This window comes from Lutzomyia longipalpis, chromosome 1 (assembly GCF_024334085.1).
Source record: "Lutzomyia longipalpis isolate SR_M1_2022 chromosome 1, ASM2433408v1".
NCBI lineage: Eukaryota > Metazoa > Arthropoda > Insecta > Diptera > Psychodidae > Lutzomyia > Lutzomyia longipalpis.
The window spans coordinates 45,126,282-45,144,594 of NC_074707.1; the positions used below are offsets into that span (position 1 = coordinate 45,126,282).

The following is an 18,313-nucleotide window of genomic DNA, read 5'->3' on the forward strand; positions in this document are numbered from 1 at the left end:
CCCTTTGGTACATATCGATCAGGCTCATCGACGAACCTGCGGGTACGGGATGACCCAAAAATCCATTCAGATTTGCTCTAAAATCAACAGGAAAGCCAGAAAATGCGAAAAACTGCTTTTAGCCAAAAATATGTCTAAACTTCAATGTAAAAATTGAAAATTCTTATTTTTTGTATTTGAAACTTCCCTTTGGTACATATCGATCAGGCTCATCGACGAACCTGCGGGTACGGGATGACCCAAAAATCCATTCAGATTTGCTCTAAAATCAACAGGAAAGCCAGAAAATGCGAAAAACTGCTTTTAGCCAAAAATATGTCTAAACTTCAATGTAAAAATTGAAAATTCTTATTTTTTGTATTTGAAACTTCCCTTTGGTACATATCGATCAGGCTCATCGACGAACCTGCGGGTACGGGATGACCCAAAAATCCATTCAGATTTGCTCTAAAATCAACAGGAAAGCCAGAAAATGCGAAAAACTGCTTTTAGCCAAAAATATGTCTAAACTTCAATGTAAAAATTGAAAATTCTTATTTTTTGTATTTGAAACTTCCCTTTGGTACATATCGATCAGGCTCATCGACGAACCTGCGGGTACGGGATGACCCAAAAATCCATTCAGATTTGCTCTAAAATCAACAGGAGAGCCAGAAAATGCGAAAAACTGCTTTTAGCCAAAAATATGTCTAAACTTCAAAGAGAAAAATTGAAAATTCTTATTTTTTGCAATTGAAACTTCCGTTTGGTACATATCGATCAGGCTCATCGACGAACCTGCGGGTACGGGATGACCCAAAAATCCATTCAGATTTGCTCTAAAATCAACAGGAGAGCCAGAAAATGCGAAAAACTGCTTTTAGCCAAAAATATGTCTAAACTTTAAAGAGAAAAATTGAAAATTCTTATTTTTTGCAATTGAAACTTCCGTTTGGTACATATCGATCAGGCTCATCGACGAACCTGCGGATACGGGATGACCCAAAAATCCATTCAGATTTGCTCTAAAATCAACAGGAGAGCCAGAAAATGCGAAAAACTGCTTTTAGCCAAAAATATGTCTAAACTTCAAAGAGAAAAATTGAAAATTCTTATTTTTTGCAATTGAAACTTCCGTTTGGTACATATCGATCAGGCTCATCGACGAACCTGCGGATACGGGATGACCCAAAAATCCATTCAGATTTGCTCTAAAATCAACAGGAGAGCCAGAAAATGCGAAAAACTGCTTTTAGCCAAAAATATGTCTAAACTTCAATGTAAAAATTGAAAATTCTTATTTTTTGTATTTGAAACTTCCCTTTGGTACATATCGATCAGGCTCATCGACGAACCTGCGGGTACGGGATGACCCAAAAATCCATTCAGATTTGCTCTAAAATCAACAGGAGAGCCAGAAAATGCGAAAAACTGCTTTTAGCCAAAAATATGTCTAAACTTCAAAGAGAAAAATTGAAAATTCTTATTTTTTGCAATTGAAACTTCCGTTTGGTACATATCGATCAGGCTCATCGACGAACCTGCGGGTACGGGATGACCCAAAAATCCATTCAGATTTGCTCTAAAATCAACAGGAGAGCCAGAAAATGCGAAAAACTGCTTTTAGCCAAAAATATGTCTAAACTTTAAGGTAAAAATTGAAAATTCTTATTTTTTGTATTTGAAACTTCCCTTTGGTACATATCGATCAGGCTCATCGACGAACCTGCGGGTACGGGATGACCCAAAAATCCATTCAGATTTGCTGAAGGGGGCAATAACTATGGCCTAAGGTGAACGCAAGTGAACGTAAGATCGTAAGATTGAACGCAAGCAACTGCACCATGAACGCAATAGTTATTGCCCCCCTGTTTTGCACTACTATAGCAGAGGAGAAGGAAAACCAGAAAAACATTTACCTTTGAAGCCTCTATAAAGTTTCCTATTTTTTTTATCTTAGCAGAGCTGATAATTAGTTAGAGCTCCAGACGAAGCATTTACTTTGCTTCATCCTCAGCAATATCTTGAAATATTTCTTCACTTCTTTTTTCTTTAAAAAAAACTTTTACTAATATTTATTTGCCAATTGCTCACAGTGATTTATTGCAACGAGAATATCAAGAAATATTTTTTGGACGCTTGTGGCTCCTCTGCGTCTGCGAAAAGGGCTTCGATTTACTCGTTTAACATTTTTGCTCATTTTATGGGGGTACGCAACGCGCGAAACCTGCGCGAAGAAGCAAAAGAAATTTTCAACGGTCAATTCTCTTCCCATGATGGTCAAACCTTTTCCTCGTGCCTTATAGCGCACTGCAAAGTGCAATGTTAAAATTCCAAAGTGAAGAGAGAGAAAGAACAATAATCTGTCTGCACGATAGATTTTAACCATCTGGGTTGGAAAATGCTAATAGAATGGACATTTATACATAAAATGCACCCAAAGAGAGATCTTCAGGGTGCGATAATGATGGTGATTTTTGTACCTTTGCCAAGGAGGCAAAACAATTCTTATTCAAAAGCAACTCAAGCATATTTCCATGCATAAATTTATCGGAATGTGGAGCAGCATATAAATGGACAATGATTTCTTTTTTTTTTTTAAATTTATTCTCAACTGCAACACTTTTATGCTAATGCTGCCATTTTTCCCCCTTGTGCCTTTGTGGCCCATTTGATTTAATTCCTCAACCATTTCTCTCTTTCTCAATTAGCGTGCGAGAAAGAATGGGAAAAAGGAAAGGAACACGGTAATTTACACGCGGATGAACAGGTTGTTGGAATAAATTTTTCAAGAAACCCTCAACTCTGACAATTTTTTCTTCACCACCTCCTGCAGTAACAATGAGGTTGAATCATTCGCCGCATAATTGGCACAACTGAGGGTTTTTTTTTCTTGTTTCCAACTTGCCATGTGGACAAAGGATTTAAAGGAGAAGAAAAAGGAGAAACGAACCCGTCACTCATGGCTAATAATCAGCAATAATTTTGCGATGGATTTGCTGAGTGATTTGCCAGAATAGATTTAATAAAATAAAAAAATGAAAATTCAGCCAATTTATTGGCTGCGCGCGAATCCTCCGCACAAAATGCAACTCATTTGGCGATTTTTGTGCCTGTGAATTGTGTTTTTCTTTAATTTGCTCCACCACCGTATTCTTCGTTGTATATTTTAATACACAAATCACAATCAATTTGAATTATGCAGAAAATAATTTAACTCACTGCCATGTCAGGGCACCATCAATCAAATCCCCGCATGGGGAGACTTAAGTGATTTGCGATGCGAATGATTTTCATCTGAGCAAACTTATCAATAAATATTCCCAATCCTCCATGAGGTGGGAAAGATTTCATGCGCCAAAAACATCCTCAGAGCCAAAAGAGAAGGAGGGAAAGAATATTCAAGGTGTCACATTTATTGTGGCTTCGATGTCTTGAGGAACGTCCAAGAATATTTCTCTCGTAGTATCTTAATTTATGAGCAAAGCTCCGCAAAGAGTAAAAATTATTATTCGCGCCAAATTTACGATTATTGCCTCTAAATGGAAATGGGGTGCATGCAAAATTTTTTTTACACACAAAGTTTCACGAAATCTTTCGCGATAAATATTCAAAGTTTCTTTTTTCTATTTGTGTATTTTTTGTGCAAATTAAATGAGGATGTGGAGCTTGTAAATTTTTCTATTTATGCTTTTTTAGTGAGCTTCTGATTGGGAATGCTTAAAAATGGATTTTCGGTTAGAATTTTATATTCAAAGAATTTTATTAAAAACTGACGTTTCGGGAAATTTAAATCCTTCCTCAGGATATTAAATGAATCGAATTTAAAGCCAGAGGAAGAGCATAAATCGGTAAAAACATAGGTTTTAAATAATTTTTTTTTAATAAAATTTTAACTGAAAATCAGTTAAAACACTTAGAACTTTTTAAAAGAACTCCAAACTAGAAGAAAGAGAAGAAATGAATACAAGTAAACTCTCTCTCTATGGTTGAAAACAAAATGGCGCGAAAAGGACGCCATCACCACTATTTTGCTTGACCTCGTATGAATAATTTCTTCAAAATTTTTCATCGAATAAAAATCATTGCTCCCATGATGACGCTATAAAATTAATTAAAACGACTCTTTGTCGCCACTTGGAAATCACGAATTAATTGAAAACGGAATAAACTCTTTCATTTAAAACAAACAAGCGATTGAGATTGAAAGGAAATGGGGGGAATTGTTTGTCGAACGAGAAATGGCTCGATTTCATCAAAACATGGCCAATATTATTAATTGAATAATTAATTAGCGTCTATATGTGGAATCTTAACCCCATTTGCTTTCTCCACTCCCGAAAGGTTATCAAAGAGTTGTTGTAAGTTTAGCTCTGCCGCACGATTGGATTTATTTTTTTCTTCGCTAAAACAGCAACACTTCATCTATTGTGTGGCATATTCTTTTCTCGCCTCTTCTCGCGCATTTTGTGGCCTTCGAGGAGTTATTCTGCTACTGGATTTACACTCGCCTCGCCATGCCGCTTCTGGATCTCCGCAACAATCGAACAGTGATTTTTTGTTGTTGTATTATTTAGCTCTTCTGCTCTGCCAAAATAATCTCCTGATACAGTCGTTAAGATGAGGCTCGATATCATCAAAAGACGCGTCGTTATAATTCACGGAAGCCGCCACTCTATTCAGTTAATGCCTATATGTAATGTCTTTTGCAAACCGCGGATTTTTAAGTACATCATTATTTCGCTATATGGCAAATAGCTTTCATATATCTCCTCATTTTTTTGCACTCATTGCCCGACAAATTGTGCAAAATGTTGGCTAATATTTTGCCAAAAAGAAACTTCTAATGAGAAGCTTTTTTGCCCATCACACACGATATATTTCCGTTCGACCTGAGAGGTGTTATTTTCACGTCCAAATGATCATATGAGTTTAATTGCCACGGAAATGAGGTACAATTGCCAGGAGATACCACGAAAATATCATTTTTTGCAATTGAAATGATTAAAATGGAATTTTTGCTCATTTTTCTGTGATTCACACAAATGGCGGTTTTTTATTTAGACCAAAAATTCGTTTATTTGAAAATTATTGTAGTTACTCAATTTGTTGAATAAAATAGTATTATATAGTAAATATTCTTTATTTATTTCTTAAGAAAATGTTTAAAAATTGGGAATTATTTAATTAAAATCTGGAAGAATGATAAATTCCAGAAAAACGTTGGCATGCCAAACACTTTTTTCGTTATTATTCAAATTCAAAACAATGTGGTGAGTTTTCTCTCATTGATTCCATTCAACCACTCATCAGTGGAATTGCTTGGGAAGTTCATAAGAAGATTCCTAATTCTGTCGCCACCAATATGCAGGAGAAATAAAACTGATTTTTTTATGAATCATTAATCGCTTCGTGAAAAATTCATAAAACGTTGAGAACGATATAATTTATGAAATTAAATAAACAGAAGAGAGACGATTCGATTTTATTCTTATTTTTATTATTTCATTTTTCCCAGTATAGACAAGAAGAATTTCTTTCATCGATGCTTTGTTTGATGGGGCACAGCTGACAAAGAAAATAACAGAAAGAAGAAGAAAAATTTTCAATGGAATTTCTGTGTTGAAAATTCTCACTGAATTTTCCATAAATCCCCCTACAAAGTGAAAAATGCAGTTTCCCACAGCAAGTCCATGAATTGGCATCCCTGCAGTACAACAGTGTGCGTGAAAATTCAGTGAAATCGTCCCCGTGGAGTGCGGTGGAAAAGTGCACGAAGGAAAAATAAAGTTGGCATAGATTTGGGGACAATAAACAACAGATGTTTGGGCACATTTAGCAACAACTGGAAAAATCAGAGACGAGGAAAATGCCAGGAAATAGCGTGAGGAAGTATCGACGGGATACGAGTGAAGTGAGCTGCTGCCTAAAGTACGTCATCTTCAGCTGCAACGTCTGCTTCTGGGTGAGCTTGACCTCGAAAGATGGACCCCAAAACATTCCCTTCCATCATCCATCCCACCCACTTTCTCGCCAATTTTGGCAATTTCCCCGAAAAAAAATCCTCTTCATGCTGAAATTTCCGCATTTTGTGCTATTAGATAGAGAGACTTAATGAAATTACGAAATTCGCGCATTTACGGTTTGTCGCCCCCGCAGAGAAGATCACTCGACATCGACCCTGTTCCATTGTTTACGTCCAAAGATTACATTCAAATTGAATTTTTTTATTAATTTCTTAAAGGGTCAGAAGTCTCGTTCATTCATTGCCATTTAACCTTGCTATTTATACTCACAACAGAAAGGTGAGAGTTTATTTGCATTGCAGGGGAAATTGGTATTTAATTGCAATTCAATCTCCTTCCTTCCACCACCAAAAATTCTTGGTGTGTGTGGAAATTCCCAACAAGTCAATAAACTGGGTTAAAAGTTAATTCTGGGACGTTAAGTTCTTAACAAAGAATTTTTATGAATAAATAAAAAAATTAAAATAAAATTACAGATTTTTTAATTTGATTTAATTTTATATCTTTTGAAGCAAATATGATTAAAATTTATCAAAATCGAGCAATAAGATGCTCGAGGGTTAAGCGCCAAATAGTTCAGACAGCTCAAGTTTCTTTTAAAAGATCAAAAAAACTTAAATTCTAAAACGTAAAAAAAGTGTTAACAAATAAAGAAAATAATTAAACGTAAAAATAAGTCTAAAAATTAAGAGAAATGTGTACAATTGTAAATAAAATTTTGCAACTGTGAATACAAAAGCCGTTAATTTGGGATATTAACGCAATATTGATACAGGTATTTTGACTCGTAAGTCCTTGTTAAATTTTAGTCTCTTATGTTAAAAGAAAAACTAGCTCATATCTAGCCTAGATTTCTAGTTAGGCCTTCAGATAATCTATATAATAAAGAAAGGATTTCGTTCCTGTACAGCTATGCATTTCTACACCGTTGGTCCGATCGTGATGAAATTTGGTACAGAGACTACTGATACCAGGCGGTTTTTACCAACGGCATTCATTTTCCCCCCAGAGCCCCCCTTCTCATAGCCCTCATATAAAATTCATGCTTTTTTGACTACTTTTTGAATTTGGCGCCATAAATGTTGTGTGAAATTCACTTTTTCTCTTTGAAATATCTGTTGGAGGTTTTTGCGTGGCCCATCTTCTATATAATAAAGAAAGGATTTCGTTCCTGTATAGCTATGCATTTCTACACCGTTTGTCCGATCGTGATGAAATTTGGTACAGAGACTACTGATACCAGGCGGTTTTTACCAACGAGTAAATATTCCATTAAATCTATTTCAATTCGTCACAAATTTCTTCTCTTCTAAAAATTTGCGCGAAGCGCAACAAATCCCCGCGAAGCGGGGCGAGGTAAATTGGAGCGAAGCGACAATTTACCTCGTATTACAATATATTACAGATTCTTTAAAAATCTTTGATTTATTTTTTTGAAAATTAAGTAAACATCGTTTTTATTATACTAGAAAAAAAATTACAAAAGTTTTATTTAAAAAAAATATATTTTCAAAGTTTTAAGTCAAACTTCAAAAATTTACAACATTAGGTGTTTATAAAAAAGTTAGGCAGTCATTATCAATTTTATAGCATTGCGGAATCAATCATTCATGACAATCCCTGATGAAGCTCCTCTAAAACGACGAAAAGTCAGAAAAGCAAAATGCTCTGACAGCTCAAACAAATTTTTTTTCTAACGACTAAAACTTCTTTGAAATCAATAAATTAATTCATTTCAAAATAAATCTTTCAAATAAAGAAATTGTCTACAATTTTTCGTTTTTTTCTCTACGATCATTTTGTAAACTTTCCCTCTTCAATGGAACACTCCTCGGGTAGCATGTCAACAATATTGTCGCGATGAGTGTGACTCAATATGCAAACACTTCCCGTAGTTTTCCCCCCATCATACTTTTTGTCTCACATGAATGCTAATTTGCCAAGCGTGGGTGAATTAGACAATGCCGTGAGGTGCTCGCACTCTCTGTAATAATTTCCCCCTCCTTCCCTTTTGCAATTGTGCAGATTCTGGGGCTTTGTATCCTGGCGGTGGGAGTGTGGGCATGGACGGAGAAGGACATCTTCAATAATGTCTCCAAGTTTGCCAATATCGCCCTCGATCCGGCCTTCATTCTCATTTGCATTGGGGCGATAACGTTCATCATTGGGTTCACGGGATGCGTTGGAGCACTCCGGGAGAATACCTGCCTCCTTGCAGCGTATGCCATCTTCCTCACCATCCTTCTGCTGATGGAGATGAGTGTTGGCATCCTTGGGTTTATTCTCAAAGACAAAGGATGGGTGCGTTTGCTGATAACATCCAAAGAATAATTTGTGTTCTAATGAGAAAAAAAAAACAATTTTGGGGGATTTGTAGATTAAGGAGCAGGCAACAGAGGGCCTACGTGCCTTCATAACGCACTACAGAGAAGATCCAGATCAGCAGAATCTCATTGATTGGATTCAAGAAGACTGGCTGCAGTGTTGCGGCATTGAGGGTCCCAAGGATTGGGATAGCAACAACTACTTCAACTGCTCCTCCCATGCCGTGGGGAGCAGAGAAGCCTGCGGGGTACCCTTCTCCTGCTGCAAGAGACGCCCTCATGAGCTCATAAAGAATAAACAGTGTGGCTACGATGTCAGGAAGGAAGGATATGTGAGTTTGCAACACCATTCAATTTAATTATTCACAAAAATGGGGTGAATAGAAGAATTTTCCTCCCTTCTGGCTATTCAATTATAACAAGGAGAGAAGGAGGGAGATTTTCATGTGTTTGGTGGCACTGGGAGGACGTTAAGGGAAACTTTTATTGCTCAATTACCACACGATAACACACGTGGTGGTTGAGGATGTGTTGTGTATAGTTTAAAGAGAATGTCTCCCTTGACGTTGGTTTTTCTTGGGAAAATCTAAATTGCCCCCACAAAGGGGCAGGTCATTGAGGATTTATCTGTACCTTTAGTTTTTTTTTTTGCTTTTGGTCAAGTCAAAGGATTTTATTTTTTATTCCTTGAAACCTTCAAAAATTTACTTAAAGAAAATTATTTTAAATTAATATTCTCAATGACCAAAAAACTAAAATAATTTATTTCGTTAGATTTCTAACAAAAAAAATCATTTCCTTCCTTATTTCTAACGCACTTACCAACTAAATTATATTTTCACGCTCACATTGCGCAATTATAGCCTGCCGAGAGGCACATTTATGAGAGGGGATGCCTAAGAGCTGGCGAGGACTGGCTGGAAGGGAATCTGCTTCCGGTAGCTGGTGTCTGTGTTAGTGTAATGATTATGCAGGTCCGGGAAATACAATTAACCCACTTTCGCTTCTTTACTGTTCTTTTATGCTTTTCCTGTCGTTAAAAGCTTGTTTTTGTGCTTATTCTTAGCTTTTGGTCTTTCTGTTTTGCCGTTTTTATTTGCATGGATTTTTTTTTAGCATAAATAACATTGAAAAGCTTTTCTTTTTGATTGAGAATTTTCTATTGATTTGATTTTTTTTTTTGGCATTGTGTTTGTGTTTGATTTTGCATTTAGAATTTCGATGTGTCAAAGATAATCTATGAGAAAGGCTGCGTCCAAGCTGGTGAAGAATGGATAGAAAGGAATTTGATCATGATTGCATCGAGTGCCATATTCTTAGCCTTCTTCCAGGTAAGTTTTGCTGCTTCGTTGCACTGCAAAAATATTATTCTGAGCGTTGAAATGACAATTTTTGATTTAATTCATAATTTAGAATTAAGACAAAAATATTATTCTGAAGAAAATTGTTTAAAGACCTGAAGAAGGATGTAATGAGATCTCGAAATGTCTGAGGGAAGTCTTGAAAAAGGAAAAACCGTTAAGAATTGTTTTTAAAATTATATTAGCCTTTTACAGAATCTTTTTTAACAAATAAACTTTTTTTTTGAGAGAGATTAATTTATTTAAAAAATAAAAATTAGTAGATTTATTAAAAAATCGAAAATTTTCATTTCTATTAAAATGAGTTTCATTGTCATTTTGTAATATTTACAAAACTTTCCATAAATATTTTCCTTCGTTACTTTGTGTGTATTTGATAAAAAGTAATGACAAGCCCTTTATTATTTACGGCCAATTTGTTGCATATTTGAATATCTTAACTTTCATGCACTTTTTGTTGATTTTTTATTAAATTATTACTTTCAATTTAATTAATTTTTCGCAATTTTGAAGCCTAAACAATCAAAATTAATTAATTTTTAATTAAAATAATTTTTTGTCTTCCAGATTTTGGGAATCTGCTTCGCACAGAATCTCCGTGCCGATATATTTGCACAAAAAGCCAAATGGCATTGACAATTGTCCGCCCCCGTCGCTGTCTAAAAGTGAAAATCAAAGGCAAACAGCCCATTGGAGGGTTCCTTGAACACTCCGTGATTTCCCCCTTGAGCCAAAATATTTGCTGTTACAAAAAGAATGTGTTCCATTGATAGAAAATACTCTAATAAGATGAAAAAATGTCCTAAATTTAAACTGCCTTTTGTTGGACTGTCCTCCTTGCTATTTTTGCAGGAGGTTTTTAATGGTATATTGGGTGGGAATCACGGGGAGTTTTGCAAACCTTTGGCTGTTGTTTGATTTTTCAACAAAAATCGCATCATTCAGATGGGGGCGGCATAAAAAAAATTATAAGAAAAAATCCAAGATGTTCCCGCGAAGAGGATGAAATTAGTGGAAAGAAGAAAATTGTAAGAAAAAAAAAATAGGATAAATATTGCTTTCAATGGGCTTTCAAGCATGTTTTGGGTCCAAGAACCATGAGTGGATTGAAATTGTAAATGGGAATAAAAATTGAAGAAAGAAAAAAAAATATACGATATATTGCTGTAAAAAGAACAAAAAAAAAAAAGACGCGTTTAGTGTTAATTTAATAATGACTCAAATTCTCCAAGACATTCTTTAAATGAAACAAAATGAAGTTAATTGTTTGATGATGAAAAAAACTAAAGAATTATAATCTCTGAATCTCTTTTACAAAATACTCTTTTATTTTTCAGTTTATAATTAAAAAAAAATTAATAAATTTATCATAAAACACGATAAAATAATATATTTTAAAATAGAACAAAATGCAGCTGATTTAATGGCGAAATAATTATAAAAAAAAATAATACTGTCTGACTCTGTAATGTGATGTAACTTTATTTTTTTCAACAAATTCCAAGTAAAGTTATTCCTATTTTATTTGAAATGAAATTCTTTTATTATATTGTTTTACAGTTTTTGTATTTCCCGCATCTACCGTATCCGCCATTACGCTGGATTGATGATTGAGGTTAGATTTATTCTAAAAGGACGCCTTTTGGAGGACACAAATTTCTAACCTCAAACTTTGGGCTTTATTTTCTATTTTAAAGAGAGCGTTTTTCCAGATTTTCTTTTGACGAACTTCTAGTATTTGAAGTCGCCTACACATAGATATAGAATTTATCAAAATAAGTTGGATAGATTTTAATCTCTGGCGGTTTAAAATAGTCGAATTGGCAGCTATTACCAGTTTTATCCTCCAAGTGTTGAAGGAATTTTTACTGGAGTCAGGAGCGTCAGAAGACATCAACTGAAGTGACTAAGGAAAGGACAAAAAATTGGTGGACAATAAATAACAAACCTTAAAATAAACAAAAAACAAATTCATTTCCCCAGTATTTTTTTTATTTAATTTTTATTTACATATTTTACACATAAAATAACCTACTATTTTTTTTCTTTTATATCTAATGGGTGTCATAAATTACAATATATTTTCACAAACATTTTCCTTATAACAAAATTCTTTCTACGGACCAATTTTTTCTTGTTTTGTGAGTATACAAAGGAATGAACTTTCGTATAAGCAATGCTTATCTCTCTTCCACTCTACTTTATTCTTCATTTTATGACAAAGTGAGAGAAAAGTTTATAGCTACTATTACAAAAGAAATTTAATTTTTTACCCATTTTGTTTTAAATACTTTCTTTTTAAAGATTTTTGGAAAAAAGTGTTTTGATATGATTTTGAGTTTTTTTCTTTTACCTTTAAACTGGCAGAAATGTTTTAAAGATAAACTTATCCCCAAATTTTTTTATAGCTCTTCCAAAAAATCTATAATTTCACATCTATATTTTTTTTTTGAATAATTTCTGTGAGAGTAACTATATTTTTTTTGAATGTGAAGATAGAAAAATTCCTTTTTTAATACATATTCCATTACATTTGACTATTTTTTTCTTTTGTAATTAAATTTTTATATTATTTTGAGACTTTAGTATCACAAACAGATGATTTGGGGATAGTATATAGGTAGGTATGCTGAACGTAGGAGTTGGAGGAGAAAAATGTGGATAATTTACATGTTTAAAAGAAGAAATGGCTGAAGGTCCTGTTTCATGCAGGGGAGGAGGAGGTCCTTTGTAGCTGGGAGCTTTTATTAGAGTGTGGCAAGAATTCGTGTGAAGCCAATGCAGGCTGAGAGGAGTGTCTGGCCGATACCCCAAATCATGGCATAAATTGGACTCATTTGGAGGCTTGACGCCCTATGGACGAAGGCAATTGCTGCTGAACTGATTACCCCACTCGTGGCTGGGGATATCACACCCATTATGAGGATTAGGATGGAGAAGAAGCGCCCAAATTTGTGCTTCCGCAGCGTCACAAAGGCCACCAGGGCGGCAATTGTGTGCACAAAAATTGATGAGAAGAACGCCCAGAGAAGGATGTGGTACCACATCTCCCGGAATGTGTGCAATGAGTTATTTTGCGTGAAGCCCCCGATGAATTGAATGGAGTCAAATGTGTAGGGTTGGTCGTTGCTGGATATCATGACTGGCCGCAATATTCTCTCCCTAATCATTTACAGTGAGTGCGCTTCTGTCAATCCTCTGCTTTCGTAAGGATATCCTAGGCAGGAGTTTTTTTTCCCCAAAAAATTTTCTCTCCACAAGGCAGCTGCTACTCCCCCAGTTTTAATTTCTTTTCTCTTTTGCTTCTCAGCTTTCTTCCTATATCCTCCTTTTCATATTTATCTCCTTTTTAATCCTCAATTGTGGATCGTTCTGGAATTTCGTTTTCCAATTTTCTTTTAAGGTTTTTCTGTGATTTTTTCAGGTTTTCTGATGACTTTTTCGACAAAATATTCCACAAAGATCAAATCAATAAATTCAACAGCATTGATTTATGTTTCTCACAACATTTCCACACCATGATTATCTTTTTACACATTCAATGGATTTAACAACATTTTCACACTGTTTTGGAACATTTATCACACATTTTTCACGATATTTTCATGATTAATTTTTTAGATGAGAAAATTCTGCGATAACAAAACACAAATACAGCGCCTCTGATGGTGGCAATGGAAAGTGCTTTGACATGTGTCAGAAAAAACTGTCAAAATCTGGTTTTTTTGCAAAATTTTTAATAATGGGCCTTATTCAGCGACCAAGAAACCCTTGAAATCTTTGAATTTTGTACAAACAAAGGAAGAAAAATGGGATCTCTGGACAATCCTCTTGTGCACTGCCAAACAATCCGGGATCTGGTGAAGAGGATAAATCACATAAATAGCGAATTAATTGACCACGAAAATACTTTACCAAAATGCGAAGTTTGCTGGCAGAATCACACTGATTTGAATGCCCTGAAGGCCCAATTGGTTATAATTGTCCAGGAGTGGAACCCACATCAGGAACAGCATCATCCCACATTGCAGCTTAGCCAGACAGATGATCAAATTGACCCCCTTTCTGTGGTTGTTGTGAAAGAAGAGCAGAAAGTTGAAAATGATGAGAGCAAGAGTGATGATGATTGGAATCCCTGGGATGGAAGCATTCCAGAACCGAGAGAAGAATCCTCCAGGATGAAGAGAGAAAGAATTCCATGTCCAAAATGTTCCAAAATGTACTGCCAGGGAAAAAGGTTGGATGATCACATTGCTCAATGTTCAGGAAATGAAGCAACTTCAGAGGACAAGCCCAGTGTACAGGATGAGGTAAAGAAGAAATCTTTCAGCTGTGCCTTCTGTGGTAACGAGTTCCTAAGGAAGCATCAAATAATCGCCCATATGCGGAGTCATGTGAAACTCCTCCATCGAAAAGCTTCCAAACCAGCCAAGGAAGACAGCTCATTTGAGAAGACTTCCGAGAGAACGTGCAAGATCTGCAACAAAACATGCTACACATCCCGAGGACTAATGCGACATGTTAAATTTCATGAAAAGAAGAAAGCCAATGGTGATAAACAGGAGCAATCAGCAAGAGCCCAATTCCCCTGTGACGGATGCAAGAGGAACTTCCGCAACGAGGGCGCCCTACGGAGGCATGTGGAGTTCCGGGAGAGTGCCAACATCACATGCGACATGTGTACTGAACACTTCTGCACGCCCACGGACTTCCAGACGCACCAGCGAATGGTCCACAAGATCAATACTGCCTTCAAATGTCGCTACTGCGATGAACAATTCAGCAATTTCCGCACCATTGCAAAGCATCATCATGCCACACATCCCACGGAAATGGCCCCCGAGAGCCCCTTTATGTGCGAAATGTGTGGCACAGTGATGATGGATTTGCGTGATCTCAGTCATCACGTGAAGATTATGCACGAATCCAAGCGCTTCAAATGTGAAGTCTGCCGGAAGACTTTTCGCTTCCAGAAGGAACTCGATGAGCACGGGAGGATTCACATTCCGCTGTCACAGCTGCAGGATCTCTACGAATGCGATGTTTGCCCCAAGAAGTTCCGCATAAAGACATCCCTTGAGCGTCACAAACGTCTTCACACCGGAGCAACGCCTGAGCTGTTCTGCCCTGTGTGTCAGAGACGCTTCATTAGCGCTAAAGTCCTGGAACAACACATCCCCAAGCATGCCAATGAAGCTCCACGACCGTACAAATGCGATGCATGCGACAAGGCATTCAAGACACTCAAAGAGATGAATCGACATCGGAAGGATAAGCACAACATTTTCACCCACGCAATGTTGAATCCGAAGAATAGGAAGAAAAATTGATTAATTTTATGTAATTATTGGTTCATGAGATGCAATTACTTATTCAAAATAAATTCTTAAAACGCTTAAAGCGAATAAAAACAATTTTTTAGAAAATTTTTCAATTCTTTTGAATCAAAGCCAGGCATTCCCTGATCGTACATAACCTCAAACTTAATCTTTGATGAAATCAATAAAAAATTGCAATCAAGTAATTCAGAAATGGATCATTGAACCCTTTTTCCATTAAAAAAGTAATTTTCACTCACAAATAGATTAAAAACAAGGATATTTCTTCAAAATTCCTCAAATAAATAATCTTGAAACGCAAGAAATATTTTGCGCCATCGCCATATTGGATTAGAAACCTTTCAAATTCACCTCGTCGAATATTTGTTGTCATTTTATTGTTTTGGTATCGTTTTCAAGTCTCTCAAGGAAAAATTCGTGAAAAATCCCGGAAAAATGTGCAGAATACTAGTTTACGGATGTGGACATGTGAACTACATCAACACTGAATTGGGGGAAACGCTGATATTGTGCAAATCCCTCGACAGGGAAAATCAGGAGGATAGAAAAGAGAATCTTGGCACGGAAATCTTCATAACTCACACCCATTTTCCTGATTGCCACAAGCTTACCTTCAATGAAATTAAAGTAAAAGAGGAGGTAAAGGATGAAGGAGAATGTCAAGAATCTGTAGCACCATTCCCTGCTATCCCGGAAGGATTTGCAACGGCTACTGTGAAGGAGGAACCGGAAGAACCCATTGATTTCAGGCAACCAGATGATACTGACCATCCCACTGATCCTCTGCAGGATACCGAAGCAGCAGATATTAATGGTTTCTTACAAAATATCCAAGAAAATCCAAGCATAATAGATTGGGCAGCTCCAGGGGCTCCAGGAGAGAAGAAATTTCATTGCAACCGGTGCCCAAAGACATTCTCACAGCTTCCTTACCTCACAAGGCACATGAGGTTACATTCACATAGTTGTTCAAAGAGATCTGCTTCCGGAAGTAAAAAGGAGGAAACACTCCCAGCACCTCTGCTACCAAGCCAAAGAGTCGAAGGCTTCCTTCCTCTTCATCCTGTTGAAAAACGCGTCTTATCGAGAATTCCTCCAGAAGATCCATCAGATGGGAGAGATTTTACATGTACTCGGTGCTTCAAGTCATTCACCTCACCAGATTCCCTGAAGCAGCACGAAAAGATTCACGGAGACAAAGTTTTCATTTGCAACATTTGCGAAAAGGGATTTGCAAGGAAGGACTATCTGGACGCTCACATTGCGGTGCACAACAAAAGTAACCGGAAGACCTATTCATGCAACTTGTGCGACAAGAAGTACTTCAGTCGAGCGGGGCTAAGTTACCACCGGGAGATGCACACGGGAGTCAAAGCTTTCCCCTGTCCGTATTGCCGCAAATCTTTTGCCTGGAAAACTCATGCACTGAAGCACATAAAGCTCCATTCAAAAACTGATGGGAATGAGAGTCAGAATTAATATATAAATGGGCGTGAAAAGGGCTGAAAAAGTCTGTGTTGGTTGAGAAGCTTAAAATCCTTAAAATGAATTTAGAAATAAATTAAATTTAAAGAAAAAAAAACGTTTTTTTTTTCAAGAAAAATATCTTTCAGAATTAACCCTCCGTATACCATGAGGGGTAGGTAACCGACCCCAGAGCTATATTTCGATTAACACTTAGAGGACCGAACACTTTTTACCTACGTGGAGGATCAAAATGGTCACAGTGTCCATCATAAGAAAAAGGACAAATATTAAATGTTTTGTTAATTGTTGATCTGCTTATTGAATGAGGATCGAAAGTTTGATTAATTCTTAAACTATTTTAAGTATTATTGCACTAAATTTCTAAAGAATTTATCAAAAAAATTGATAATGAAAAAAGTTGCGTAGAATCAATGCAAAACTGCCAATTCAAATTAAACTTTTTGCTACAATTTTGCCGATTTTCTTATTGAGCCTGAATAATCACTTCCCTCAGTTCTCTAAGTAACTATCTGATCACTTCCGGCAATAAAATGAGTTCACACTAATGATTTTCATCGCGGAAAAGTTAACAAGAGATCCTGGTATGGAAAATACGGGAAAACACAACCTCAAAAATGTATGAGAATTTGAATGGACACGGTGACCATTTTCATCCTCCGCGTATAATTTCAACTTTGACTTTAATTATGTTTTAAAAAGAAAAATATTTCCCGGATTTTCTTTCGCCTAACTTAAAGTAATTGAGATTCCCTACACATAGACGTGATAATTATTACGATAGGTTCAATACTTTTAAATCTATGACGATTTAAAAACTCGAAATGGCCACGGTGTCCACAAAAATCCTCAAAGTGTTAATTGCGCCTTAGTTCTTATAGATACAGAACCAAGCTTTTGGAAATAAGTTCCTTGATAATCTGAGAAGATTGTGTAAAAATTTGAGGTCAATCCGACCACCAGAAAAAAAGTTATTAACAAAAATGTAAGAAGACGGAATTCAAAAATGGGTGTAACGGTCAAAATTCCAGTTTTCTTCCATTGTAACTCTTTGTCTCTTTCTTGACGATTCTAACCTTAAAAAAATTATTGAATAAATCATCAAAAAAATCCATTGAAAAATGTATTTTTTTGTTGTAAAATGGACAAAAGATTTCTTAGGGAGTATCAAGGAGTCTATTAAAGCTCAGTAGACCGAAAGAATTTGCTTTTTTTTGCGAAAATTCTATGGGGTCGGTCACTTACCCCGAACCTAACCCAATAGTATTGCGCGTAAGTATTTTGATCATAGCATACGGAGGGTTAAAAGAGAAAGAATTAACCCAGAAGTCCTTTCTTTGCAGCTTTATAAAGAAGAATTCGAGGATTTAATTAGACATTTAATCAATCAATTTAATAATTTAATCAATCGTAATTAATGCAGGAATAATGTCTTGCAGATCTTCAGAACAATCAGGATAAATAAAAACGACAAAAATCACAAAATCTATCTATCTAAAATCACAATACGCCGAAAACTTTGGGAAAAGATTCGTTTCTTATAAACCCGCATCCCCTAATGACGCCCCCGGAAGGAGAAAATTACTCCTAAAAAAACATTCTGTAGAGAAAAATGTAATTTTAGAGCTCAAAATAAGACATTGTGGATGTACTGATCCTCAAAGGGTTAATTTCAATACAAATATTAATAAATTCCGCCCAGGAGAATGGGAAAAGGATCTCTGCAAAGCCTCCAGAAGGAAAAGGTCTTAAAAATTAACTTTGAGACATTTTGGCGGGAAATCACCTTCCCGCGGAAT

At 36.0% G+C, this 18,313-nt stretch overlaps 4 protein-coding genes across 6 annotated transcripts; 3 read left to right on the plus strand and 1 right to left on the minus strand.

Moving 5' to 3' along the window:
• Positions 1-5,524: 5,524 nt before the first annotated feature.
• LOC129787706 (tetraspanin-5) lies at positions 5,525-11,221 on the plus strand. Of its 3 annotated transcripts, XM_055823439.1 has the most exons (6): positions 5,540-5,944; positions 8,031-8,306; positions 8,383-8,661; positions 9,193-9,303; positions 9,544-9,660; positions 10,258-11,221. In XM_055823439.1, exons 1-6 carry the CDS (start codon positions 5,849-5,851, stop codon positions 10,324-10,326), a joined length of 948 nt encoding a protein of 315 aa, XP_055679414.1. In that variant the 5' UTR covers positions 5,540-5,848; the 3' UTR covers positions 10,327-11,221. The 3 variants fall into 3 exon arrangements, with proteins under 3 accessions (XP_055679415.1, XP_055679414.1, XP_055679416.1); XM_055823440.1 differs by lacking the exon at positions 9,193-9,303 and having other exon boundaries at positions 5,525-5,944; XM_055823441.1 differs by lacking the exon at positions 9,544-9,660.
• A 439-nt stretch (positions 11,222-11,660) lies between these two features.
• LOC129787708 (transmembrane protein 170A) lies at positions 11,661-13,355 on the minus strand. The gene has a single exon (XM_055823442.1). The coding sequence runs from the start codon at positions 12,858-12,860 to the stop codon at positions 12,438-12,440; it is 423 nt and encodes a 140-aa protein (XP_055679417.1). The 5' UTR covers positions 12,861-13,355; the 3' UTR covers positions 11,661-12,437.
• Positions 13,356-13,383: 28 nt separating this feature from the next.
• Positions 13,384-15,101, plus strand: LOC129787705 (zinc finger protein 287-like). The gene has a single exon (XM_055823438.1). The coding sequence runs from the start codon at positions 13,500-13,502 to the stop codon at positions 15,018-15,020; it is 1,521 nt and encodes a 506-aa protein (XP_055679413.1). The 5' UTR covers positions 13,384-13,499; the 3' UTR covers positions 15,021-15,101.
• A 363-nt stretch (positions 15,102-15,464) lies between these two features.
• LOC129793527 (zinc finger protein 260-like) lies at positions 15,465-16,508 on the plus strand. Its single transcript, XM_055833666.1, has one exon. The coding sequence runs from the start codon at positions 15,465-15,467 to the stop codon at positions 16,506-16,508; it is 1,044 nt and encodes a 347-aa protein (XP_055689641.1).
• The last annotated feature ends 1,805 nt before the right edge of the window (positions 16,509-18,313 follow it).